At 49.5% G+C, this 10443-nt stretch overlaps 1 protein-coding gene across 5 annotated transcripts in view; it reads left to right on the top strand.

The window, feature by feature from the left end:
• Positions 1 to 40: 40 nt before the first annotated feature.
• The window catches only part of srcap (Snf2-related CREBBP activator protein), a 53690-nt gene continuing 43287 nt past the window's right edge, over positions 41 to 10443 (top strand). For 2 of the 5 annotated variants that reach the window (XM_063221681.1, XM_063221682.1), the window contains exons 1-3: positions 4477 to 6668; positions 7376 to 7655; positions 8317 to 9266. In XM_063221681.1, the coding sequence (XP_063077751.1) occupies positions 5271 to 6668; positions 7376 to 7655; positions 8317 to 9266 (2628 nt within the window). In that variant the 5' untranslated portion in view covers positions 4477 to 5270. The other 3 variants (XM_063221677.1, XM_063221679.1, XM_063221678.1) reach the window with 3 other exon arrangements.

Raw genomic sequence — 10443 nt, 5'->3', positions numbered from 1 at the left:
CTATTCACACGTAGTAAACACAACGTTTTACTTGGAGTTTGGCATTTATTTGTCAAATTCTTGCAGAATCTACAAGTACAATATTACCAGACTAAATCAACATTTCATTCATATTTCCCAGATCGTTTCAATCATACTGAGAGCGCATTGTGTTCTCTCGCGAGATTTGGCTCCACTGCACTTTGTCAGCAGTGGCTCGCTCGCTCCACCATTTCGCTGCGTCGAAAGTCTCCTCCCCGCAACCGCTAGATTCGGCGATCCGAACCCAGTCTCTTTCGGCCCGGATTTTTTCGTGATCCCACGAATCTGCCAGTACCTCGTTGGGTACCGGGAGACAGTTTGGAAGTGCCACATCACGGATTGAGGTCGATTAGAAACGGATGGCGACTCCTTCAATAAGAATTTAGTAAAAGAAAACTGCCTCGAATTTTCAGGTAGGTGGGAATTTAAGATGGCGGAGGCGAGGGGGGGCCAAGGAGGAAGTGGTGGGGGGGTCATAAGGGGGGTTGGCCATGGCGGGATAAGTAGGATCTTTTAAGCAGTCACACCATGTACTGAACACAAAAACTCACACAGAGCGTTCAAAGTTCTTCTGTGTGTTTGTCAGAAAGCAGCGCGAATGGTATCGTTTAGGTGTAGTGGCGAGACTGAGGAATGTTGTAGTTTGATAAACTACCACAACTGAAGCGAATGTGCAGCCTTGGTAATATTAGCAAACTGCTATTTTGCTCACCTTGTTAATGAAGTTGTGAAAGGAAATCTTCTTTTCAGCTCTTACTGTGAGTTGCATTACCCGTAACATTACATGGGACATTCCCAAACGTATGGGGCACTTTAAAAGTTTAAATAACACTGGCCAACAGTAATTAACCTAAGTAGCCAGCTACCCCAGCTTTTTGTAGCTAATCAGATGTGTTGGTCAGTTCAGCTAACGGCAGGCAAGTTAGCTAAATGTTAGCTGTTTCTGGCTGAGGAGGAGATTGAAGAGAGACCAGAAAAACCCCCTTAAGAGTACCCTTGAAGAATTGGGAAGTCCTCTCACAATATCTGTGAAATATACCTACACAATTGTTGTGGTGACGAGTATTCTGAAATGTGTAGCACACTTGTAAAAGAAAAAAAAATGCATGATCTGGCAACTATTGTTGTGTGTCATGTTTGACCCCGCGTAATGACGTCACGACCATGGCACACACTGGAATGGAATCCGTGGAAAGCGGGGTTTATAACCCCATACTTTAGATGCATTATTTCTGTGTCAAAAGCAATATTAGTCGTGTGGCAAAGACCGGCCTGTGCTGCGCATTACATAACTTATGAGGGAGGGGGCGCGGGCACGAGCATGCAAGATTCTGAGCTCTGCTGGCTAGTCGAGACTGAAACGAAACGGTCTCGCATCCAGACCCAGCAAGCTAGCTGCATTTAGCTAACCAGCGTTAAATCAACAGTTCAGCAGTGAAGTTAAAGCAGTGTTATTTTCGTAGTCATTGGCATTGGCTGCATACTTCTGTGAATGACAATTTACCCATTGCATTATACAATATTGCAGAGCAAAAGGAGGATGCGACGATAATGAATATTACATTAATTGGAGACATTACCGCAGTGTATTGTTAAACGCCAGAAACTGAAAGCCGCGTCTGAATGAAACCAGGAACCAACGAAGGGCCTCGAGTGTAAAAGCGCGCAGTGTGAACTGTGTTGGCTTGTGCGATATCTCACCTGTCATTCTGTAATTTAAGCTCCCAGTTGCCCAGGTTTGTCATCGATTTTCCGATCTATGTAACGTAGTGGACTTTTATCTGATGGTGAATAGTTCTAGTTTCAATGAAGTGTCCAGTTGCTAAGTTGTTGTTATGATTTGACTCTTACTAGTTTTGATGAAACGTGAGTGCTTTACTGTGTGCACAGTCCAAATTGTGGTTACACAAAAGTTGCCTGCATAATGGTTAACCTGAAGTAGACACTGGTACTTGCAAAAGGGACAAGTTTGATTACCATTACGCGTACCATTACGCGTTACTGTCTGAATTGTATTGGAATAATAAATACAGTTCTCGTCATGTCTCCCAGTATCTAACGGATTACATAGCGACTAAATATAAAAACATTTTGTTTTGCAGTGACCCTGTATGCATTTAGTGCATTTGGTAGTCGCTGCAATTTAGCAGTCTTTCCAGCAGCCTTTTGTATGTGGAGCCGCCGGTGTGCTTGAGCACGTGCGTCTCCATACAAGGAAGTAAATGCCCCTATCCTATAACCAACCAAGCTGCACCGTGGAGCGTCTGTGGTGTGGAAGGTTTTAGCAATGGAATAACGTGCTTTTGATAATTATCATTCAAGAGTTCTGTTCATTCAAGCCGATAACCACGTTCAACCTGCATGCCAATCTTGATGATTGTGTTGTGTGTCCACAGATGTTAAGGTGTATTTGATCGCAGCATCCTGGAAGTGGAAAGTGTAGAAGAGACTGGTCCTACACCACAAACAGGTAAGCGGGTACACACACACACACACACACACACTCTCTCTCTCTCTCTCTCTCTCTCTCTCTCTCTCTCTCTCTCTCTCTCTCTCTCTCTCTCTCTCTCTCTCTCTCTCTCTCTCTCTCTCTCTCTCTCTCTCTCTCACACACACATATCCGTTGCTGCAGTGTGTTACTACAGATCTATTAGTCCTGGGTCTGCTACATTTCAGAGACTTTCTTGAGATGCATGACTTTAGACACTGCTCATCTATACCATGTATAGCTTGATTTAGCAAACACTAACTTAGACAGCCATTGTAGCTTAATTTATTTCAACACACTACAAAGCATTGCTATCATATTTAACAGAATATTGACATGCCTTTTGCTCTCACAAACTACCGCCACTGTGTTGCCACGAGAGCAAGGAAGTAGCGGAGTTGGTGGCATTCACATGGGGTTAGCGCATAATTTTGAGGTGCATGTCAACGCACAGAGCCTAGGCACCCCAAGCATGAATTGGGATTGAAGCCCTTATACAGGTTTGCTGGCCTGGCCTTTAGCTTACTTGCTGGTAAGGGTGGTTGTGGTTTGCAAACCTTGTACCATAAAAATATGAATAAGAAATTATAGCTTATCTTTTAAAAACATGTTCAAAACAATGATGAAGATGACATGAAGCTTGGAAGCACTATCACATCATATCATGTGGTTTTTTTCTGGTCTGAAGGGGAATAGAGCTTTGAAAGAACGCATCATGATGATACTGTCTCCTGACACCTGCAACACGTTTGGAATGGGCTAGAGATGAACAGTTTTATTCTGTTTTTGCATATTCTTAGTTTTTTCTGGGCCTGCATTAAACCATCTGGGGGGCCGAATCTGGACCCTGCGCACTTATGTTTGATACCCCGGGCGCCTAGCATGACGTAGGTTTGATGTGAGGTCACCGGTTCGAGCCCAGTGAGAGCTAACAGTGCGGGGTGATCTTGGCTGCATCTGCGTACACCTATGCCACATGGGCGTTGTGTGAGATCCGTTGAACAGTTGGCTTTGTGATGAAACTACTAATCTCTGTACCCTCGTTTCCGTGTGTGTGTGTGTGTGTGTGTGTGTGTGTGTGTGTGTGTGTGTGTGTGTGTGTGTGTGTGTGTGTGTGTGTGTGTGTGTGTGTGTGTGTGTGTGTGTGTGTGTCAGACGGACGGACGGGTGTGCACAGCAGGAGAGGTCCATAGGGCATTTATTGTCATTGAACAGTTGGCTATGCGACTAAACTAATCTATTTGTGCCCTGGTGTGTCTGTGTGTGCCACAGTGGTTGTGTATAGCAGCAGAGGTCCAGAGGTCATTTATTGTCATTGAATAGTTGGCTAGCTGATGAAACTGATGTCTGTATTCCCTGTCTCTTCCTGTTGATATGTCTGTGTATGTCACAGGAGTGCAGTGCAGCGGAAGAGGTTCACTGAATATAGTAGCTATGTAATGACACTAGAGTTAGACACTGGAGTTGGCGGTTGTATATCTATGTGAAACTTGGCTATTGTCCTTGTACGTGTCTCTGACAACCACCGTGGCATTAAGGGAGACAACACAGATTTGTACATTTTCAAACAAAAGAGTATTTATTTACAATGCATGGCATGTCAGTACAGTGAAGTAACCAATGAGTATATCAGTAAGGGAGTGTTGTCAAACTGGTGTGGTGCAATCCAGGCTGCCGTCGGCCCTGATCATACAGTCTGCTCGATGAGTGAGCCCCAAGGATGTGAGAAGGAGAGAAAGAGTGAGAACATGCTGATGACAGACCTTTTATAGGCCAACCAATCGGCAGCCCTCAGCTGTCCACGTCCTGTCAGACACAGCTTTACCTGCGGGCCGGAGGAGAGAACAACCCCAAAAACCCTCTGGCAGAGCTGGGCATGACTGTGTGTATATGTCTCTTAATGCTGGAGTCGGAGGTTGTATGTGAAACTCACCTGTTTTCTGTGTGTGTCTGTGTGTGTGCCACAGGGTCGGCGTGCAGCGGGAGAGGTCCAGAGGGCTCACGCGCCGGGGAGGAGGCGGTGCAGCAGCGCACCCCTCCGGCTGTGGCAGTGCCGGGTGGTGGCGTCCCCCCTGCGGCCGCCGCCGCCGCCCAGAATGTGGCCCGGCCCTCCCAGCATGCCCTGCAGCCGGTCGCCGCTGCTGCTCCTCCCCTCCAACCGCCGTCCCCATTGGTCACAGTCGCCGACGTCACTTCCTCCACCGCTGCCCCGCCCTCTCAGTCCAGACAGGAACCAGCACACAGCACCACAGCCTCCGCCTCCTCCAGTGCCCCCGCTCCCCAGTTCCGGCACGCCACCACCACCACCACCCCCCAACAGCACCAGCTCACCGTCAACAACACTACTCGCCACCGCCCACTGCCCAGTGCTGAAGCGTCCGTCTCGGTGCTGGACGCCGAAGCTGCCTCATCGACAGCAGCAGCAGCGGCAGCAGGACTGGCCACAACAGCCGCAGCCTCTCACCAGGCCAACACCAACCACACAGGAAACTCCGACAGCTCCACCGCCGACGGACGGATTTTATCTCAGACCGCTGCCGGATCTGCCTCGGTCTCTGTCGAAGTGCACGGTTGGAATTACGGGTCAAACGCAAACCGGGCAGAGGACCAGGGAACTGGTACCGCCACCGCGGTCCACAGTGACCCCAAGGAACCTTCAACACTCTCAAAGACTACTACTAGCACTACCACCAAATCGGAATACGGACAGAGCTTGTCGGCTGGCGTTACTGAGCGTAGCGGCCGGGAGACAGCTGGTGAGATGGAGCCACCTCAGGTGGTCAACCTCGGCCAGGCGACTCAGGCCAGCCTCCTCTCGCAGGCGACTGGCGCCAGTATACTCGACACAAGGCTCTGTGACGGTCAGGCTGTGTCGACTGTCACCGACACTGAAGGAGGTGACTATAAACAACAACAACAACAGCTACAGACTGAACCCTCAGCGCTCACACAACACGGGGATGGAATTAGGAGAGTTGGAGAGGGGGGGTTTGGAGGTCTCAAGACCACCGTCCCCCAGCCCATTGTGCCACCACCCACGGCGCGAGGAAATGGAAAGAGCGCCCACAGCGATGTGGACGGAGACGAGACAGACGGGTACCTGCAGTACAGAGGAAGCCCCGGCGTCCCGCTTTCCCAGCAGCAGCACAACAGCTCTCGGGCCAAAGAGGACGGGACGCTCAAGAGCCTCGTTTGTACCGGCTCGACGACGGTACAGAAGACCGTTACGTCACTGGTCGCCCTCGACGTCGACCTCCCCCCTCTCCAAACCTCTGTGGCGCCGCCCCACCACCATTTCTCAACCCATACGCTTAAGACAATGACCACTGAGGCCACCGCCACCAGCACTGTGGCTGCCTTGCCATCTGAGCTCAACCAGCATGAGATGAGCTCCGAGCTCCTGGGCACGGCGGCGAGTACCCTAAAGAGCCCTACTAACGTCGTGACCACCGGAGAGGCGAACATAAGCTTAGCCGTGGACGTGGTTGGACAGGTTCTCCAGCAGAACGTCCCGCTCTGCCAGCAGGACGGATCTGGGAATTCCAAGGTTCTGGTGGGTCACAGTGACTATGACGGAACGACAAGTTGCACTGAGACTATCCTGGCCGTGACGGATACAGGAGACACGATCCAGGCCGTTGTCACCGACTCCGGGGAGGTGATTTTGAACGACGGCTTGATGACCGTCAGCCAAGTGCAGTTGACGTTGCCCGGCGCTGACCACCAACCGCAGGCGAATAGCATTTCAATCGTGAACTCCGAGGCCTCCGTGGCCGAGTGCGAGAGCCTGGTGGAGGTCCTGCAACAGCCCAGCCAGCTGCTCTCCACGTCTCAGATCGACAGGGAACTCATAACCCAACACCTCTCCGTGTCGGTGCCGTCTGGAGACCACCACGACGCCTTCTCCGAGATGGAGGTGTCCTGCACAAATGCCTCCGTCGCTGAGGAGGAGGAAGGGGAGGAAGAGGACCAGGGAGGTCACGGCAGTATCATGGAGACCCAGACTACTGAGATCCACACGCACGTGCTGCGAGACCTGGGCCAGGTGTGTTTCCTGCAGACGGACCTGGTGTCGGACCTGGCCTCCTTACCTGTGGAGATCCTGGAGCAGGAGGTGGTGGAGGAGGGCACCACCTGGTTGGTCGGAGACGACGGACAGGTGAGTCGAGTCGACCTTTTACATTTCCATGTAAAACCTTTTACATTTAAAAAGAACAAAAAAGTTTAACAGACTTGAATGGCCAGGATCTCTGGGACAGCGGAACAAAAAAATGCCATGTCATCAGGAATTGACAATGAGCAAAACAACTGCATGTTGAAATTGGCAGGAGTTCTCCTTTTAACATTTCCATGTCTCACCTTTCTTTAATAGTTTCTGTTTTGTTGCTGTTTTGTTGTACAGTGACCTTGAGTGTTCAGAAAGGCACTTCAATTCCAAAAGTATTGCTGTCACTAATTTACACTGATTACACTTGGGATTGGTCATTATAAAAAAAATACTTTTTATAGCTTATGTTGTCTTGTTGTTCTCTCTTACACTTACTTGTTTGTCCTGTCTCTGTCTACACATGAGACCATGATAACTCATTTCTAATAACTTAATTTTCCTTTGTATGACTTGTCAGTGCAGGTGATATAATTGATAACAAGCGCCCTGCTGTGACACAAATGGCTAGGGCACTGACTGTTACACCGGAGACCTCAGTTTGATTCTGTCCCGAGGTTGTCCGCTGATCCTCCCCTGTCTATCTTTCCGATTTATTTACAGTCTGTTCTCAAGCCGTTCAATAAAAGCGAGAAAAGCTATATATAAAAAACAATTGACAACTAAGATCTGGCTTGGGCTGACATCTATCTTGATTTCAGGTGATGGAGTGCAGCGAAGCCGAAGCGCAGCAGCTGATGGACGTCACCACGGTAACAGACGAGGCTCACCATCACCACTGCTTGGAGACGCAGACCATCGAGGTGTCAGAGTGCACGGTGGTGACGTACCCGTCAGAGGCCGCTGCCATCCTCAGCCACGTGCACCAGCTGCACCTGCCTGAGGGGCTGCAGGTGACGACGCAGGAGGAGGAGGAGGAGGAGGCTGCCCTGGGGGGCACCTCCTCAATGGCCCTGTTGACCGAGGAGGACTTGGGGACAGGTGCTGTTGCTCACCTTTTTACATATATGTATCTTTGGGCTGCATGTATTGCATGCTGTTATCGAGTATTTTTTTTTAAATATCGTGCAGACCTAATGTATAGTTTTTATTTTACTCAGTCATAATGTGTTTACAGTCAGTGATGGGCAAAACCAATTCATTACCGGTAGTTAAATTCTAGTGACGCACGTTCCAAATGACCTTGTCTTACCTGTCCGATTGAATTGGTGATGGACAGGTAAAACCAAGTCATTTGGAATTTGGTACTGGATTGTAACTAATGAATCCATTTTGCCCATCACTGTTTACAATACTGTTTGTAAAGGTGAAGTCTATAGTGGCCCGCTGCCACAGGCATTCTTACAACCCTGGGAACAGACTTTTTTTTTTTTTGCATATCATTACATTTTGCATATGCACTTATAGTTTTAGATTCATTTTTCCTTTTTATTTATTTATTTTTTATGTTATTGTTAAATTATCCTTAATAGCTTGTGTCATAGCAGTTTGCTAGTCTTCCTGGGGTCCTAATTCAAAATATATCTCATAATTTCTGCTTAAAATATTTCATGCATTGAAAAATAAAGTGAGTTAAAAGTTCTGGTTAAGTATAAAATACATGAAAAAATGTTAATCTCTCCCCATTCCTTATCCCACTCAGGAGCTGTTGGTGACCTTGACGCAGACACCCAGTCCACTGCCAGCGCCCATTGCGCCACGCTAAAACCGGAGCTTGATACCGTTGGCGCCGTATCGTACGTCGACGCCTCCTCGGGGCTGACCTCCACGGCTGCACTCGATGTTGGGGTGCAGGGGGTGTGTGACAACACGGAGGCGTCACCCAGTCAGGAGCCGCCATCCACGCCTGGGGCCGGTGCCGGTGCGATCAACCCCAAGCTCCTCATCCTGAAACGTGGGGAGACGCCACTGCTCAAGTCCCCTCCAGACCTCCTGGCTGGGGTGGCGAAGAGGCCTAGCCCTATGTCTATGTCGACGGCCCAGACAAGCATCAGCAGCCCAGCTACCGGTGCCTCTTCCTCCTCCTTTGAGTGCCTTTCTCCCAGCACACCAGCTGCCGTTTCTGTTACTGCTGCTGCCGAGTCGACTGAAACCCGCACGAGCATAGTCTCCCAGCCTGTTTCAGTACCTGGTAGACTTACGTTCACTGATGAGGATGAGACACTGCCTAGTGCATTACACACCACGCTGGATGGAACTGAATCCCCACCGTCCAGCCCCACCACCGATGGCCTGGAGAGTGCCACCCCGCGGGCAGGGGCTCGGCGGCCCTTGGTGGGGGGGTGGAGCGAGGTGTGCGGCGCCATTGGAGCCAAGAGGGAAGCCGGAGGCCTGAAGCGACCCGGTGACGAGATGGGGCAAGGGGACGGACCCCTTCCCCTGTCCCACGCCACCCCGAGCAGGCTGGACACCACTGAAGGTGGGGATGATGATGATGACGACGGAGGGAGTAGTGATGGAGATGGAGATGGGGACGCTGATGCTGATGATGCTGATGCTGATGCTGATGTTGACGAAGATGGAGAGGCGGACATTTCCATGGAAAGCCATGTGGACACTAGTATTACTACACCTACGCTGCCCCAGAGAAAGGTGCGTCCCACATTCACCCTCATCACACATGTATGCGCAAATAGATCCACAGCACATGTCTTTGAAGATTCTCATTCATCCAGGTCATAGCGTTCATTTATAGGCATCCACAGCACAGGCTTTATGGGGAGTTTAGGCTGTGTGAACAGCCATTGTGTCAGATTTATTTCGTAGCGGTTCTCCTGCTGTTGCTGTTTTGCTTCCTAATAGTCCCGTAGCACGGTGTCTGAAATATGATGTCAAAAGCTTACTGTTGAATTGGAGTTTTGCAGCCTTTGTCTTGCTGTCCGGTTTGTTTGTCGTTTGCTTCGCTTGCTAGCACCTTGGTGATGAATTGAAGGTAGCACACGGATTATCTTGTATCATCTTCCCATTCATAACAGTCACATTAGCTGTTCAACATGCTTATTGATGCCTGTGACTTCACAGCCGGTTGGTTGTATGATGGCTTGGCGTGAGAAGGCAGAGAATGGTAGATCACACGGTGCACTCTGACGGATGACTGGCCGTAGACTAGTCTGTCTGAACAGCTTCCGCTTGCCCCATTGTAGACCTAGGGAGAGGGGTGTGTGGGTGGGGAGTTGCTTACAGGGCAGACCATAATTGATGAGTCTGTGAGTGACAGGGAGACAATTCTGGCCCTGCAGAAGAAATCTCACTCAATTACTCAGCTGTGTACAGTAGACGGCGGAGCTTGTATTTCCCCCAGTCATGGAAGCCAGAGTACGGGCGACAGCGTTCCTGCAAAATGGGGAAACGCCCTCAAGTCTTTACACTGAACAAGGATTGTGTTTCCCCCAAGTGTTCTTCAGACATTTTGCATTTGATTTGTGTATAATGAGACAGGAACTGGCAAGCAGGTATTAGATGGATACCTGGAGATGTACCTCTCACTGTGCCCTGAGAGATGCGCTGCCAGTGTGCCGGATACTGCGAGGAATGGGACAGCTGTTTGTCATGGGTGTCAGATGCGCTGATGCGTAAATTAGATAGATGATCAGAATGTCTAAAGAAATGCCTCACCGTGAAAGCAAAGCCCTGATAGTGATCGTCTATCACTATGCATTTGCGAGTTCTCTAATCCCGTCATTTGTAAAAATGTGATTTCTTACATATTTCCTTTTGATTCGTACATAATTAATTGATAAACAGCCAGTACAGGAGAGAGATGCCTAGA

The sequence above is a fragment of the Engraulis encrasicolus genome, chromosome 17 (genome assembly GCF_034702125.1).
Source record: "Engraulis encrasicolus isolate BLACKSEA-1 chromosome 17, IST_EnEncr_1.0, whole genome shotgun sequence".
Lineage (NCBI taxonomy): Eukaryota > Metazoa > Chordata > Actinopteri > Clupeiformes > Engraulidae > Engraulis > Engraulis encrasicolus.
Note: the sequence above shows the minus strand (reverse complement) of the source record. Positions and strands in the feature narration are given on the sequence as shown.